This window comes from Acomys minous (assembly GCF_964271855.1).
Source record: "Acomys minous genome assembly, chromosome: 4".
NCBI classification, from domain to species: domain Eukaryota; kingdom Metazoa; phylum Chordata; class Mammalia; order Rodentia; family Muridae; genus Acomys; species Acomys minous.
The window spans coordinates 8,054,879-8,072,750 of record NC_140486.1 but is presented as its reverse complement, the minus strand read 5'-3'; the positions used below and the strand labels follow the sequence as shown (position 1 = coordinate 8,072,750).

At 40.1% G+C, this 17,872-nt stretch overlaps 1 protein-coding gene across 4 annotated transcripts in view; it reads right to left on the bottom strand.

Annotated features, from left to right (window-relative positions):
* Positions 1 to 17,872, bottom strand: part of ATP9B (ATPase phospholipid transporting 9B (putative)) — a 193,618-nt gene that overhangs the window by 167,379 nt on the left and 8,367 nt on the right. For all 4 annotated transcript variants that reach the window (XM_084780966.1, XM_084780967.1, XM_084780969.1 and 1 more), the window contains exons 2-3: positions 6,833 to 7,006; positions 1,859 to 2,009 (exon numbers count right to left, since the gene is read on the bottom strand). In XM_084780966.1, the coding sequence (XP_084637092.1) occupies positions 1,859 to 2,009; positions 6,833 to 7,006 (325 nt within the window). The remainder of the gene's footprint in view (positions 1 to 1,858; positions 2,010 to 6,832; positions 7,007 to 17,872) is intronic.

The window sequence follows — 17,872 nt, the reverse complement described above, 5'->3', positions numbered from 1 at the left end:
TTCTTATGCTAGGTGGAACAGCAATTTCAATAGGAGATCGATGGGTTAAACGGTTTCTGTGGGCTTAAAGAACTAGAGCCAGTTTGTACATATTAAAGTACCTGCATCATCATACAATTCTGCGTGTAACAAAAACAGTTATACTCAGTATGTTTATATCCATAATCATGCTCAATTGCTGTCTAAAAATGTTTTGAATTATTTCATAAATTAATCTCAGCAGGAAAGAAAGCTCTTTTTCTTCAGCAATTTCTATAAAACTCGGCACAAATTATATCTATTAGCAATTCAGAAATTGCCATTTGTGCTAAAAATGGCATAGAATTCCTACTGTGTAATTACTAAATGTTTCTGAAATACTACATTTAGATGAAAAGACTAATTTCAGAGACTTGATACGGAAGAAAATCACGCACACAGTAACCAAGCCACTGTGCGGAGACATCAACAGGTACTCTCTCTCAGAAAGCAGCCAATGGCCGGGAACTCAGTCATCAAAGCTGAGCTGCACTAGTGGCTTTAACTACAACCAATACTTGACAAAAGACTCAATGCCCTTGGTGACCTTTTGGACAAGGCACCTTAATTTACACTTAAGGAGAAAACAGAGGCTTTGTTTAAAAAAAAAAAGGATAAGAATATTTATCTGACTGAAAGACAGTTTACATTTCTTGTACTAATAAAAGATAAGTCTTTTGACTATGGAGCCATTAATTCCATATTTTAATAAAGAAACACATTAGACATCAAGCCTATTAGTGAATGGTTGGGGACCAGGAATTGAGAGGACCACTATGACTCAAAAGAAATTCCTCATAGTTATTCAACATGATCAAGAGCTTTTCATACAAACTAGATTAAGAACCAACAGCTAAACTTACCAACACTTCTGTTACAGAAATATAAGATACATGACTCATTTTTTTTTTTCTGACAGATCAACTATGTGGATTTAACTTCTAAGAATCTCTGATTAGGGGCTGGAGAGATGGCTCAGTGGTTAAGAGCACTGCCTGCTCTTCAAGGTGCCAGTTCAACTCCCAGGACCCACATGGCAGCTCACAACTGTCTGTAACTCCAACATCTGCCTCCCTCACAAACACATACATGAGGGCAAAACAGCAATGCATATAAAATTTTTTTTAAAAAGGAAAAAAAAATCTCTGATTAGAAAGAAAACAAATTCCTGAAAAGTAAAAAAGACATATAATCCATATCAGCTACCTTTACACTCATAAAGAAATATGAGCTTATTAAAATATGAAATAATCTATAGAAAGAAAAAATTAATTCATGATTCCAAATTCATGATAAACCCAGTTTTATAAGCTAATCAAAAGTACTAGTATTACAGAAGTAACAAAATATTTAAACTTCAGTATTTAAATTTAACAATATACTCAGTTATAGGTAACTAAGGAGTTAACAATGTAAAAAGGCCTGAAATTAACAGCTTGGTATAAAAAAAAAAGGCATCTATAAATAAATATTTTGTTCCTGTGAACAAATCGTATACTTCCTCTGTGAAATTCCTCAGCAGACTTCAACACACATTCTACTTTTCCATCCAAAGAAACTTCAAGTGTCCCTAAAATTATAACAGGTTTCCTGATCATTTATCTGTTCTTTACTATTTCTATACTTTTATATTGTCATAACATAAATGTTTATTAAGAACTGAAAACAGTACCAACTGTACATTCTTAAGTAGACAGAACCAAAAAAATACAATGCAAGTCTTGAGTAATCATTTAAGATGAGAAGGTGTGAAACAGGAAGATACTGGCTTGGACAGACAGTTTCTACACTTATCTTCAGAAAGCAAAAGAAGGTAGCAAGCAAGATGCAATCATCTTACCCCGGGTATAAAGGTAAATACATTGTATTTCTGATTTTTTATAGCATTCCTAGGATGTTTTTCTTCACACTTCTCTGGGCATCCAAGCCATACTGTCCGAGCCTTCAGCTCTTTCTTTCTTTGACACACATTGATCAGCCAATCACAGCAACTGTAGGAAACAAAAGATATATAATGTATATTTTTAGGTCTAAATTAATTCTGCATATTTAGGAACTAATATTGTCTACATTCCTTGTCCATTACTGTCCTAGCTAGTGCCCATCTGTCATTACCCTATGCCTTTAACATTCTAAGTCACCACTCTTGAACACTGACTCTGGTACAAGACCCCACACTGACACTATCCAATGCAGAATCCGGTAGCCACAGATCGAAATTCCAATTTTGAGGAATTAAAATGCAAAACTCAGATCTTCAGCTATACTTCAAGAGTTCAACAGCCACCTTGGTTAGTAGCTTCTGTGGGCCACAGACGTTCCCATTGTTACAGTTATTCCTACAGAACTCCATCATGGTACTAACTAACTATGGGCCAGGTACCTCAAAAGTGAATACAGCTACTTAGGAAAAGACTTCTTTCCTGAATTCAAAAGTCAACAGTAACTCCTCAGGAATGCATTCTATTACAAAATGTTGATCTATAACAAATAATTAATCTGATACATAAATATACAAAGTCAGGACTAAGTTAAAACAAATATACAAAGCTAAGCATTTGAAAATTACATTCCAAGTTTAGGAAATGTGTTACTGCTAATTATGTTATTGTACACAGAAAGAATTAAATAAGTGTTAGAAAGCAGCTATCAAGCCCCACACAACTGCACAGAACTGAACAAACGTCCTCATGGTGGGTTGGAGATGAGCAAAGACTGAAGCCTCCTCAAATCTCACCAAGTCACACAGACTAGAAACACCCTCAGAAGGAGGCAGTAGGTGATTTCAATGCTCAGGGATGGCATAATCTCAAAGTACTCTAATAACAGTTGGGTGTGCTGAGTCCCTAGAGCTTTAGAGGCTGAGATAGGAAGACCAATGCCAAAGCAGAGGCCAGATTGAGCAACTCAGTGAGTTCCAGGCCAGCTTTTGCCACTGTGTGAAGCCCTAACTCTCACAAAACGTGTGTGAACCCTACTGACTTTTAGAGCTAAGGAAAAAATTTAATTATGGGGATTTTTTTAAGGGCAAAGTTATATAAGCAAAACATCAGAAACACTGAAAAATAAGAGGAACAACAAAAGAGAAGTCTCTAGAAGAAGTGATTGGGTATTTCCTTAACAGCATTTCTATGAGCCCTGAATTACTGATTATACATAGAACACTTTCAGACTTATACAGTGCCTTATGCTATCAAGTCTAATAAGTAAGTAGAATAATATACAAATTATACTTTTCCTTTAAATGTTTTAGGATCAGCTTTTCATAAATGCATCTACAAATCAAAGCAGTTTTCCAGCATTAAATAAAATATATTTACATATCAAGAATCTATTTTCTGAAAGTTTATTTATAATTAATTCCCAAAATATAGACTACCTTTCTCACTATCTCCCCCAAGTTAGACTATTATATCTAATTGCAAGTATCTCTGGTAGCCATGACCAAAACAACATAGTATTCATGTCATCTTACAAGATGGGCACTTCCCCAAGTGTTTTACAGACTAACTCAAAGAGCAGGGCACCTGAGAACCAGAAATAAGCCTGGCATTTGACACCCTCCTCCCTCCCTTCATGTGGAAATGGCATTTCTCACTCTACTTTTCTAAGAAGAAAGAAATTTTAATAACAAGTGAAATGTAAATCTCATGAGAAAGATCATCAGCCCGGATAAGAAAAACATATACATCAATGCTCCTCACAGCAATTTACCGGAAGCTGCATTCACTCACATGAAAAACAAAAATTCAAAATTGAAAAAAAAAATTAGCAAGACATTTCTAAGTCTCCAGATTGGAAATTTTGCCGAATAACAAATTTGAAGAAATGGGTGTTGAGCCATGAAGCACCTTCTCAGCCCTGACACTAACAGGAATTTTTAAAATGGGCCTTAATTACTCACAGGATGTACAAGCAGGAATGAATTAAAATACTTATAACTCAGTAATCTTAGTCCCAATCTAATTGTATTGAAATAGCCACTAAAATTTTCCTCCTGAAATTAATGTTATATATCTACTGTGAGAACCACTGTAAGTAGCTGCAATAATTCCAAATATAAGATGTCTGTAACAAATATTCAAAACTAAAAATGTATTAGCAATAGGAATGTGACCCAAGCTGACAGATGAATACAAAGTATGACTCTACATAGTTTTAATTCCTATAACCATTCTTCTGTGGAGCAGACTCGCCACCAAACAACAAGGATGTAAGGATATCTCATGTAATACAGCCCACAAGGCAATGGGACATGCATTAATGCCATATCCACTGACTATCAACCTAGCCCAGATGGTCCTATTAGATTTTTTCATGGGATCACAATTTATTCATATAAAATATTTTACAAGCACACCTGTAGATTTTATGAGCTGCTCCAATGTCCTTAAACCTGGGTCCTATTGCTGTTGACATATACATTTTCAAATATATTCTTAATATTTTCCATGAAGAAAGTATCATATTATAATAAAATGTAAAACACAGCTATACATTCCATTTAAAAACAAAAGTTGTAAAAAAAAAAAAAAAGAAAATCAGAAAGTTTGTTTACTAATGTTTTAAACTCTGATTAAGACTGAGTGCTCAGGCCTCAGGCTTCGGCAGGACCAAAGAGCACCCTGAAGCCAGGACTCCGGTTACGGGTCTCAGAGGTCAGTGTAGGGCCTGGACTTGGCTCCGGTGTGCCTAGTGTCCCCTGGGATTCTGGAACACTGGTTCTGGGGGGATCTGAGGTCACTGAGGGTAGGAAGCTTTCATGGCTAAAGTTTCAGTGGCCACTGCTATGGCCCCAGAGGTCACTTTGGGCCTGTGACTCTAACTATCATCCTCAGAAAGCAGACAGACTCCACTGGGCCTGAAGTTTTGTGTATCCTGTCTCTAGCAAAGGGTGATCCAGGTTTTCATTCCATCTAGTCATGTTGGTGTTAGGTGTCCAGTCCCATACTTACTCCCATTGGCACACAGTCAACAAAGGAAAACTTCAGCAATCCATCGATAATAAACATCAAGCTTCATCAGTCCCCCTAGACAAACTCCATGCATATATTTCTCAAGGAAGATTAACTAAGGCATGGAAGAAGTCAAAATAAACCCACTCTGAGTCATAAAAGATGACAAAGTCAACATGAAAACTATGGCACAGTCACCACTCAGACTCATCACCAACTGACCAACTCCCATAGAAGGGAGTCCAAAATTAGAGAGCTGAAACGTCTGAGTAAGAATTTGGTCTCATTGTTCAAATGAATTAATGATCAGATCAAACAAACATGCGTGAATTAGAACTCTAACCAAGACCTTGACAAAACAATCACCAAAGTGAACATAACAATTAAAAAATTAAAACTTAAGTTCAAAATATGAAGGAAAAAATTAGCAAGGAGATTGAAACATTGAAAAACAATCAAACAAAAATAAGTGAGATAAAGGAGATGGCCAGCCAAATAAACCACAACAGACGTCATCAACAGACAAGCCCAGGAGCACTAATCTCAGAAAGGAGGACAAAGTGGAGAGTAATCCAGAGACACACACAAGGAAGGAACACTGTTTCCAAGAAGTCTGTGGTTCAGCTAATGCATCAGAGAGGCCAAACCTGAGACTGCATGGCGCTGAAGTAAGATCAAATGGGATAGACAGCACATTTAATAGAGTATAGCAGAAAAGTTCCCACATTTACAGGAAGTAGGCGTCCAAACATAGGAGGTAACACAACACCAAACAGACATGACCAGCAAAGAAACTCTCCATGACATACTATAGTCAGGATGTCAGAAATACAAAGTAAAGAAAAATCCTAAAACCAGCATGAGAAAGACAACTTACAAGGACACAAATATCAGAATACCAGACTGTTAGAGCAATCAGAAAAGCCAGAAGAGCTCAGAACGAAATATTCCATGCTCTGAAAGTAAACTACTATGAACCAACACTGATCTCCTGCAAAGCTGCCTTCAACACTGATGAAATAACAGGGGCTGAAGAGAAGCACCAGTGAGGCAATTTGTCATAGGCAGCCAGCTCTACAGCAAGTTCTTAGTGGAAAACCCTAAAGCAGGGGAAAGGAAGGATCATGAGACTACAGGTAAGTGAAACAGACTTAAGGAAGGATCCATGTCCAAAACTCAGTACACCCTCAAACCTGATGCAGGAAAAGGAAAAGAAATCCCAATAACCCAACAGAACAAAACATCACCCAAAAAACGTATAGGGAATAGCAAACCATTTTCACTAATAACCTCAAGTGCAAATGGCCTCAACTCATCACTTAGAAGACAGTCTAATGGGCAGGTGACTCCTGGAGCAGCACCTGAGGTGTACAAGCTGCACTTTCACCTACTAGGTTCTAGTCAAAGGGAATTAGAGCAGTTTGTGTACGACCAAAAAAATACTTTGAAATCTGAAGAATTTTTAACTTGTAATTTGCTGATTAAATAGAATCTTATTCCAAATCAAAACATTAAAGCTGAGTAATGCACATAATTACATTGTTATAAGTTGCACTTTTAAAGTTCATATCTACCCTTGTGACAAAGAAAGGATTGCTGTTTACATTGCTACAGCAAATAGAATTAATTCTATTATACATCAGCACCAAAATTATTAATTTTCTCCAGATTTTAATCATTAAAACTTCTCATAAAGCTTTCCGCTTTCAGATCAGCATCCTCTGACGTGGACTAATGTTGTCAATGTACTCCACTTTCATACCAACATAATATTGATATACCTAACAAATATGCCAGCAGCTAAACTCATATATGTAATTTTTGTGTACATGATATTCAGGTAGCAACAGATGACAAACCTGGTACAGAGAAACTTCCATCCACCACAGACAAACCACTCTAGTCCTCTCTTTCTCCGTGCCATCCTGGCTCGAGGTAATGTGTGGTAATCACTTTCTTCATTCTCAAAGCCTTCTTCAGACATCATCAGTGGCATTTCATCCAAATGGGCAGACTCATCCTCCAGCTGGTACCTAGTTAAAGGTAAGAACAGAGAGCTAAGTAGACTGCGGTTACAGTGTCTTGAATATTATCCGGCCAAAGTTTACTAATCACCTGGAGTGGTTTGAATTGAGAATGGCCTCCAATGACTCATGTTTCAATGCTTGGCCCCTTGTTGGTTAAACTGTTTGGGGAAGGATTAGATGGTACAGCCTTGGAGCAGGTGTGTCACTGGGAGTGAGCTTTGAGCTTTCAAAAGACCATACCAGGCCCTCTCCTCCCTCTCTCCCTCCCCCCCCTCCCTCCCTCCCTCCCTCCCTCCCCCTCTCTCTCTCTCCTCTCTCTCCTCTCTCTCTCTCTCTCTCTCTCTCTCTCTCTCTCTCTCTCTCTCTCTCTCCCCCTCCCTCCCTCCCTCCCTCTCTAAGCCTCTAACATGCAGATCAGATATAACCTCCCAGCTACTGCTCCAGTCCCATGCATGCCTGCCTACCTGCCTGCTAGTATGCTCCTGGCCACAATGGTCATGGGCTCACCTCTGAAACTGTAATAAGTTCCCCAATTAAATGCTTTCTTGTATAAGTTGCCTTGGCCATGGTGTCTCTTCACAGCAACAGAAATATAACCAAGACATCACCCTTTGTTTTTCTCAAAAAAAGCCACCTTCATCTGAGGCAAACCATTGTTTAAAGCAAAACAAAACAAAAGAAAAAAACCTATTGCCTGGTGGTGGTAGCACATGCCTTTAATCTCAGCACTTGGGAGGCAGAGGCAGGCAAATCCCTGAGTTCGAGGCCAGCATGGTTTACAGAGTGAGCCCAGGACAGCCAAGGCTACACAGATAAACACTGTCTTGAAAACCCACTGCATAGTCAGCTTCCACCCCTTCACAGTAGGGGTTGACTTCTCATAGTAGACAGGTAAAGGGGAAGCTGGGTAAGGAAGCCTGTTAGCTGAAGCAGCTGACAACCCTCAGCTATAAGCTCAGGAGGTGCAACTGAGCGACTGAAATGACCAAGGCTGTCTAAGACGCACTCACTGCATTCAGCTGGGTAAGAAAACAATCCTTGAATGTTACTATTTGGCAAAAATCTACATCTCCAAGATACATTACTTAACTATATGGTCACCAAAGTTCTAGAAGATGACTTGTGACTGTTGGCAAAACATAGCTGTCTATGTGGTGACAGGTCTGAGCACTGTCCTGGGCTTGGATCAGGGCTGTCAACCATTCTATCATTTACTCAACATCTCTGCCATCCCTATGCAAAGTGTATAATCAGTGAAAAAAAAATGTCAACTGGCAAAAATTTTTAAGCTCAACAATTTCTCTCCCTGTGTGTGTCTGTGTGTTTGTGTGTGTGTCAGTGTATGTACACATGTGTGAGTGCATGTGTATGCATCATACATTATGTGTATGAGTTCACGCATGTGTGCATGCGTGTACATGTTCTGTATGTGGGTGTGTTACTGGGGACTGAAGCTAGGGGCTCAGACATGCAATGCAAGTTCTCTACCACTGACCTATCACCCAAAGAGCACTTTTGCTTTAAACAAACAGCAGCCCACCATCAACACTGTCCTCAATGACTGTTCCTCAATCAAGTCACTGTTCCTCAATCAGAAACATAATCCAACACTAAAAATACTTAACTTGTTGATAAGGATCAATTTTTCAGAAGCCATAGTGATGGTTCATCAATTGCTATGTCATTTAAATTTACACTGAGCATCTAGGGAAGGCATCACTTCAATTTGAAGAATAATGAAGCCGACCTTTGAGTTGCCGTGGCCAAATGGAAGCCATTCAGGCTGAACCCCCACGCCCTTCTTCTGAGAGCCATACAAAACGCAAACAGAACCAGAAGTACAAGAAAGAAACAGAGCACTTATTTGCATAAAGAAAGAAATATTCCAAACTAACAGGCTCGTGGGAGGTTCAAACATCTCTGGGTTTCTCCAGAAAAAAAAAAAAAAAGGAAGTCCCAGGAGAGAGGAACTATACTTTAAAAAGCCAAAGAAAAAGAACTGTGTATTGACCCAAAACACAGCTGTCACTTCAAAGAGAATAAGAGATGATTTATTCTGAGTAAAATGGATGACCACAGTCCAGGAACATGGATTTTGGCTGCCTATAAAGATTTGTTCCACCACAGAGGCAGATGCATTAAGATCTTATTTTTATGAAACAAAGTTATTATCTAAGTCATTTATCTAACATGGTGGAGACCACAGGTAGACATGTTACAAAAAAGCAGAAAAAAAATCTGCTGTAAGACTAGATGCTATATGATGCTTAGCTTTTAGATTGGTAGAAACTAGTGGTCCACTAAGTATAAGTATACATTTTAAAAGCTTTAGCTGATACAAAGCAAGTTAGGTAACAGTGAATACAACTCATTATATAGATATAGGCAAGTACTCTCTGAGCAGGACTCAAAGAACACAAATAGCCCCAAGAATTATAAAGAAGACATGAAATTTTAAAAGTTTCTGCTCAGCAAAAGGAAAACTATCAACAGTTAACAGCCTACAGTATGAGAGCTAACTTTTGCCAACTATGCTACAAACAGGATTATCCAGAATATATGAAGAACTACAAAATCACACACACACACACACACACACAGAGAGAGAGAGAGAGAGAGAGAGAGAGAGAGAGAGATGAAGACAGAGATCTGCCAATCGACAAATAAGCTGGTGAAATGAACAGATAGTCCTCAAAAAGAAGCACAAACGTCTCATGAGTACATTTAAGCGTTCAACATCGTTAGCCATTCAAAATTACTTCAAGATTCCATATCACCCCAGTCAGAATGGCATCAAGAATAGATACACCAACCATGTAAAGAATGTGGAAAAGTGGAAGTTGGAGTCATTGCTGGCAGGAGTGAAAAGTAGTTCAACCATTACAGAAATCATATGGGCATACGCCACAATGGAATTTATTACAGCTATAAAAGAAAAGTGAAATTTGCAGGAAAACACATGAAATGAGGAAGTAGTATATGAGATGACTCATAAAAACCACATGTTCTCTCTCACATGTAGAAGTAGGGACAGGTATGGCAGCTATAATACTATGAAGTAGACCATGAGAGAGAAAAAGGATGCTGTAGAAGAGGGAAAAGTGGGAAAGGGGTTGCCAGAGAGGCAGGGGGAATAGAAGAGTACAAAGGGAGGACAGGGATGTAAGAAAAAAATCTTCCAAATTGTTTGAAAATGCTAATTTTAAACATTTTTAAAAGTCTGTTAGGTCAGCCACACACCCTGGGAAATAAACGGCTGCACTGAAGGAACTGGAACCAGTACAAGGTGGTGTGGCTCTGGGTCTGCAGCATCCTAACACTCCATAACCACTACGCTCTAGTCAGTTCTGCAGTGTCTATAACACAGAGAGAGCAGTTTGTTGTTGTTGTTGTTGTTTTTCTGGAAACTTCAGTTTATACCAGACAGAAGCTTCATCCAACAACATTAAATATTCTTGGATGAAGGAAAACCAAGAGAACATTTGTAAGCAGATCTGCCTTAGAGACTGGTAAGCCAAGTTTCAAGATAAAAACAGTATCTGGAGAAAATTCAGAATCTTATGAACAAAAACCAAGAAAAAAAGTTCTTTACAAACATGCAGGACTGTGCCAGGCAGTGTTGGTGCATGCCTTTAATCTTTGAACTTGGGTGGCAGAGACAGCTGGATCTCTGTGAGTTCAAGGCCAGCCTGGTCTACAGAGTGCGTTCCAGAACTATACAGAGAAACCCTGTCTTGAAAAACCAAAAACACAGAAACAAATATACAGAAATACTCAAAGTAAAAATGACAGCACTACGCAGTTTTCACTGTCGACACATGTGAACACAGTGACAGCAGCAGAGGAGGGAGGTCTAAGGGTCTCTGGTTTTACATGACTGGGAAGATGGCGCTGCTCAAAGAACACTGCTGCATTAGCTTTGGATACTGTGACCTTCAAAGTGAGGTTTCTCAACAGGGCACAATTTACATCTCCACTACATACTCCTTATTGTGGACTGTTGTCCTGCGAATACAGAAGGTTCCAAGGCACCCCAATTCTAGGTACTAAATACCAAGAGCACCACCTCTTGTTGAGACAATAAAAGTGTTCCAATGTCTTTGTACAGCGTCAAAAAGCCTGTGGAGTACAAAAATCACTACTTCAAGGAAGTACCTTAAAGAAAGGGATATATAGGGTTAAAAAATTAAAAATAAAAGAATGGAAAGTGACATGATGTGAAGATTGCTCAAAATAGAGCTGCAAAGCTGTATTAAATAAGATAAAACATTTTAAAAGATTTATTTTATTTATGTGTGAATGTGTGTCACTTATGTGTGGGAGGCCATAAGAGGGCATCAGATCCCTGGGAGCTGAAGTTACACAAGGTTAGCTGCCTAATGTGTGTGCTATGAACTGAATTCAGATGAGTCATCCCCCTCCAGCCCCCCTCCTGCCTCCCCTGCCACCCTCCCCCTGTCACCCCATGTAGTTTTTTTAATCAGCTGAGACTGAAAGGGACATTGTAACATTAAAGAGTTAAATCACCAATAAAATCTATTTATATTAAGCAAGCATGTACCTAGCAGCAGATTGTCGAAGCACATGCAACAAAACTGATACAAAACAAATATAAAATTGGCATAGCCACTCTCTCTAAAATTCTTCTATGTTTTATAGAAAAGAGAATCAAAGAAGAAATAAAGACAAATATTGTCAACCAATCTCACCTAAACACTATTTACTCCAAACCAGGGAAAAACAAAAGCATACCCAAAAACAGAATAAACATTCTCTTTAGTTCACTCACAGACCATATCCTGACCACACCGCCAACCTATCAACTCTAGAATAACTAAAGTCATACCACATACAGTCTCTTGTCAGAAGGTAGTTTTTTTTTAATACCTTTAAAATCTACAAATACTTTGGTGAGGCACAAGCTAGTCTCCACAGAGACAATAAGAAAGCCCTAATTCCTTATACAAAGTGCAAAAGAGCAACTTAATTCAAGAATGTTACTGAGCAGTGGTTCTCAACCTGTGGGTTGTTAACCCCTCTGGGTATCCAATGACCCTTTAACAGGTGAAGTGAAATTTTCTGGCTTCTTTGACTATTAGGTTGTGTCGTGTGGATGTTTTTGTTTTGTTTTGTTTGTTCCCAAGTATGGGATATAGGAGTGTTTTTCCACTGCTGAAGACAGTCTAGTGACCTTTGTTATCAGAAAACAGACCCATGAGAGGACACACGATGTTTTGCTGGAAGCTGTATTGTGAGGCCACCTTGTGTGGACTCTGAGAAGAGAGAAACAGAAGCCCACAGACAGTGAGACAACGCTCTGGCATCGCTACAGCTTGCAGCAGTCTACATTGCTTCGCTGGTCTTCATCTTTCAACGCTTGACTTCACAGAGAGGAAACGCTCCAGAGAACTTCTCGTGGTACTCTGGCAGAGTCTGGCCACTCCTGATGACTCATGCCCACTCGTGTCAATTGGGCAGAGTCTTGCTGTTTCTGCTGGATCGTGTCGCCATTGCTGATCCACGATGGTGTCTGGTGTTTGCTCTTTGACTAGACTGCTGGTATGCTGACAAGACTGTGAAATCACCCACTACATCTAAAAGGGTCCACATCCCCTGTCCCTATTACCCTTCCTTCCTCCTACCTCTAGTCAGTGGGCTGGAAGGGAGGTAGAAACATTGAAGAACCATAAAGTTGGTTTTTGAAAAATCTAAGCCTACACACAGGGGTCATCTAAAACCATCAGAAAACACAGTTATATACATTACAATCCATAACAGTAGCAAAATTATAGTTACGAAGTAGCAACGAAAATAATTTTATGGTTGAGGTCACCACAACATGAGGAACTGTATTAAAGGGCTTTATGTTGAGATCCATCAACATAGAGAATGTCATATATTGAGGGGAGCTTCAATAAAGAAGCCATAGAGACTAGGCGAGCCTGATGGAAACGGCTACATTAAGTACTGACGTCTACCAGGCGCCAGGCCAGACACTGCAGATATCTATGTTCTGCAGCATTAAAGAAGGGGGAGGGCTCATTTTTTATGAACAGTTCTTATAAAACACTCTCTCTCTCTCTCTCTCTCTCTCTCTCTCTCTCTCTCTCTCTCTCTCTTCAGATGACAAATGAGCAAAAGCAATTCACAAAGAAACACAAGTAACCTCACAGACTATGTGTAAACACATTAGCACTTTTGCACTAGACACTTCAGTTAGTGCCTACATGTATGACATTTGTCCAAGCCAGCAGCTTACAGACATACAGGACAAAAACAAGTAAATTAGCAGATTACATATAAAGAAAGAGATCTAGAAAGAAAACCAGGAAGCCTTCCTATGATGGTAATCATAGCTGTCTGCCTATATCCATGAGAAGAATGTTTCAAGGGAGTTTTGGTTGGAGGGAAAATCAATTCTCAATATATGTGGATCCATCCTACAGTCTGAGGTCCTAGAATGAATTACCAGAAGACAAGCTGGGTACAATATGGTCTCTCTCTGCTTCCTGACTGTGGATACAATGTGGCCAGGAGCCTCACATTCCTCTCTCTCCCAGTGAGGACAGACCACACTGTCAGGAGCAAAGTAAAGCCTCCCTGCCTTAATTTGTCTTTATCAGGCATCATTACAGCAGTAAGAAAAGTAACGATGTACTTCCCTGTGTGCTAGAAAGCAGTCAATGAGAGGAGAGGACTCCAAGATGAGGGAGAGGGCGCTGTGATGAAGAGGTGAGCATGCACAAGAAACACAGTGCCACAGAAGCACCAGAAAGGAGGTTCAGGCTCGTTTTAAATTCCTAATAGTCTCGAACTCACAGCAATCCACCTGCCTCTGCCTCCCAGGACATCCAAGGCTGCACAGTGAGACCCTGTCTCAAAAAAACAAAACAAAAACAAAAACAACAACAACAACAAAAATCCTAGTAGTCATTATAAGCTCTAAGCTTCACAGTAATTTGTTTCTTAAAAGGATTAGAAATGTGCTTTCTGTAGTTTATAAGTAGATAAAGTAATTGTTCTGTTGTTGTTGTTGTTGTTGTTTGAGATGGGGCTCACTATATAAGTTAGGCTGGCCTAAAATTTGAGACCTTCCTGACTCACACACCACTACATACCACTTAGAGAAGTAATTTTTAGTATGTAGCATGGCCAACAGTCTTGGGCAGACATTCTTCATTGCTGACAGAGTAATGAACAATTTGTGAAGATGTATCACAGGCCTTTATGTTACTATACTATACAGTAACATACTGCTACTAAACTGCAGGCTCAAATTATCCATGGAACTAAACATGTATAAAGTTTTACCTACAAAGACAACCATAACTACACTGAGCTGTTTGAAAGAGGAACCAAGGACATGGAAAGAGTTTTAATACTCATGACCAAAAAACTGGTTATACAAGAGAGGGCTGAAGTGCTGGCTCAGTGGCTAGAGGCACTTACTGCTCTTGCAGAGGACCCAGGTTCAGTTCCTAGCACTCACATGGTGGCTCACAACTGTCCCTAACTCCAGTTTTAGGGAATCTGATACTCTCTTCTGGATTCTATAGGCACCAAGGCACACATGGTATATACACATACATACATATATACATACAGGCAAATTGCTGGTACAGGGGGAAAAAAGCGGGAGAAACTAAAGAATCATGGGAAAGGAAAGGAGCTCCTGAACTCTGCTGACTGGAAATCAAGAAGGTCTCACAAACAAGATTATGAACCTTGTATTCAGTAAAATCATGGTTTTGTTTCCTTGTAACCTGTTTATAATAAAGATAGTCCTTTGAACTTTGTGACCCATATTTTATCTTATGAGCCTATAAACTATCAGTGCACCTCAGAAACCACCTTATAATCTCATTCTTTTATTTCTTGGGGTTTTGGATGGGGGAGGGTGGTGGTTTAAGACAGGGTCTCATGTAGCCCAAACTCCACATGCACCCCCAGGGTTTGAGCTGTGCTGGGGATCGAAACCCCAGCTTCAGTTCACAGCGCTGAACTGCGTTCTATCACTAAACCACATCCCCAACCCATGATCTCATTTTCTAAAGACAGATTCCTTAGATAAGTTTACCAAAACTTGTTTATCTTTTAATTTCTCACAATAATATAATTTCAAAAGCCACAAAAATCGTGAGGATAGCTTTTGTTGAGAAACTTAAATGAGACTGTTTTGAGAAGCCCAGGCTTCTTTAAAGGCATATAATACTGCCCTCTAATTCTTACTATTATACATGCATGTGCGTGTCTGCATACGCGTGGAGGTCAGGGGGCAACTTTTAGGAACTGGTTCTCTCCTTTCATCTCCTCAGGCTTGCATAATAACAAGTGCCTCTGACCTGAGGAGCCCAATACTGTTTTACCATTTCTCTCTCTTCTCTTTCTCCCTCTCTCTCCCTCCCTCCCTCCCTCCCTCCCTCCTCCTCCTCCTCCTCCTCCTCCCTCCCTCCCTCCCTCCCTCCCTCCCTCCCTCTCTCTCTCTCTCTCTCTCTCTCTCTCTCTCTCTCTCTCTCTGTGTGTGTGTGTGTGTGTGTTTCAAGCTGGCCTGGAACTCAGAGATCAGTCTGCCTCCACTTGCTATGTCCTGGGATTAAAGGCATGTGCCTGGTACTAAGTAAGCTTTTCTTAGGCCTGCCTTTCATTCCAAATGCCTAGCTTAAATCTGCATTTCTACTCCAAACTGACTTGGCCTGAAAATCTTGTCTGCAGCATAAGCTGAGCATCCTGACTTTTTTATTTTTTATTTTTCAACTTTTTTAATAACAGTAAGATCCAGAATTAGTTTTTGTAGCCTGGGCTGGCCCTTCGGCCTCTGGCACACTCACACTTCTGGCCCTTAGAACAGACATAGGGTTTGGTGTGGCTGTGTGGGGTCCCTAGGGCTTTGCCAAAAATGCCCTTTCATGGACCAGACAAAAGCATGGCGCCTTGGTCTTCGAGAGTCTTCAGGGCCAGCTGGTCAAAGGTGAGGATCTTACCCCCAGCCATGAGGGTGCAACTTTGGGCCGGCTGCTCACCCACAGTGCACACACCTTCAGCTTGGGCAATTCCAGGATCCTCACATCAGCAGCTGTCTGTTCCCTGGTCAATGTGAACACCCATGATGGCGCCCCCTGATTGGCCAGGTCCAGAAAGACACAACCGTGCCAGAATGGGCAAGCAGCCTGACTTCTGTGGCACTCCTGAGGGCTCCATCTCCCCGGCCCCCATCACCACAGAGAATGATGGTGTGTGAGACCTTTGTTAAAGAGAAACACACTCGGAGAAATGGCGCTTATTTTCACCCTCTTTCAGCACTCCCTCGGCCAATCAAATTGACAACTGATTTTAGTGGCTCCATGTAATCTTCTACAAATTACATTTTAGGTAATTTAGAGGGAAAAACCTATGAAGGATCCTGAAGAAAGTATTTTCCCTGAAAAGGTCCTTTTTCTTTTCTGCATAAGATTATGTCTTTCAACAAATGTTCTAAATAAATTATAAAAATGAGTATTTATCCAAGTGCAATCAAAATTCAGAACAGCAGCTAATATACATAAAATAAGATGTTTAGAGGTTTTTTCGTTAAGGTTCTCTCAGTGATCATGTTGCAGAAGTCGCAGTCTTACCAGCTTTGATGCTGGAACAGCAGCCTGACTGGTACGGGAGGCTCCGTAACGTAGACTCCACAGTGTAGCCTTTGAACTGGCAAGCAATTTATTCCCTCTCCAAAGCAATTTTCCTATTGTACTGAAAATTTTACTTCAGTATTTAAAAACAATAAGATGATGAATAATGGATTTTTTCCCAGAGGCAGGATAAGCACAGAATCCTAAGTGTCTTTGTTGCCTGGTGTCATACACACTTAATTGGTTTGTCACTCAAGAGAAATCAACATTTCCAGCAATTAAGTATAATTCTGGAAACATGTTTTAAATGAGTAAAAACAATGTGAACAAAGGAAACAGAACAGATGACAGGGACCCAAGTGTCCTGCCTCACTACAAGAGGAGGACACGCAACCTTAGCCACTGACAGGGCTTTCTTTTTTACAGGCTTTCAATAGAACACTGAGGTACAGGTGACAGGAATCCACGAATACCTCACGCTTAAGAAAGGAGCTGTACAAACGACTGCACCAACCAAGGACAACGTATGCAGTAAACCTAGGACCCCTACCCAGATCTAGCCAATGGACACCACATTCTCCACAGTTGTGTGGAGAGCAGGGACTGACTTGGACATGAACTCTGATGCCCCCTATTTGACCACTTCCCCTTGGTGGGGAGATTTGGCGACACCAGAGGAAGAGTAAGCAGGCTACCAGGAAGAGACCTGATAAGCTGTGATCTTATGGTGGGAGACAAGGTCCCCTTCTGTCACAGACCTAGGGGAGGGGAATAAGATGAAAGAAAGAGGGAAGGGGAACGGGAAGATACAAGTGAAGGATAACAATTGAGATGTAATCTGAATAAATTATTTAAATAAAAATGAAAAAAAGAAAACGACCTGTACCTCAGCTTCAGCCACAGGCTTTCAATACACTGCTCAAGTACTGGAGGACACATAATCTCCATGACTAAAGAAGGTCAGTGGTGACTATCTTACACTTACACGGATGGCCCCTTAAGTATCAGGCAGCTCTACTGTTTCCATCTGAATAAAAATATTGAGAATTTATATTAAAGAAATTAATCTAAAATATTATCTAAGGCTCAAAACCAGAATAAATAACCTCCTTTGCCTGAATGCTAACAAAGTAGAAAAACAATAGGAAAGTTCTATGTATGAAAATGTACTTACATCCTCCATCAAAGGGAGCTGTGCAGTCCAACTGTGTCATTTGAGTCACTACTAAGAAGCTGATGAGAAACTAGGTCTCTCCAGCCT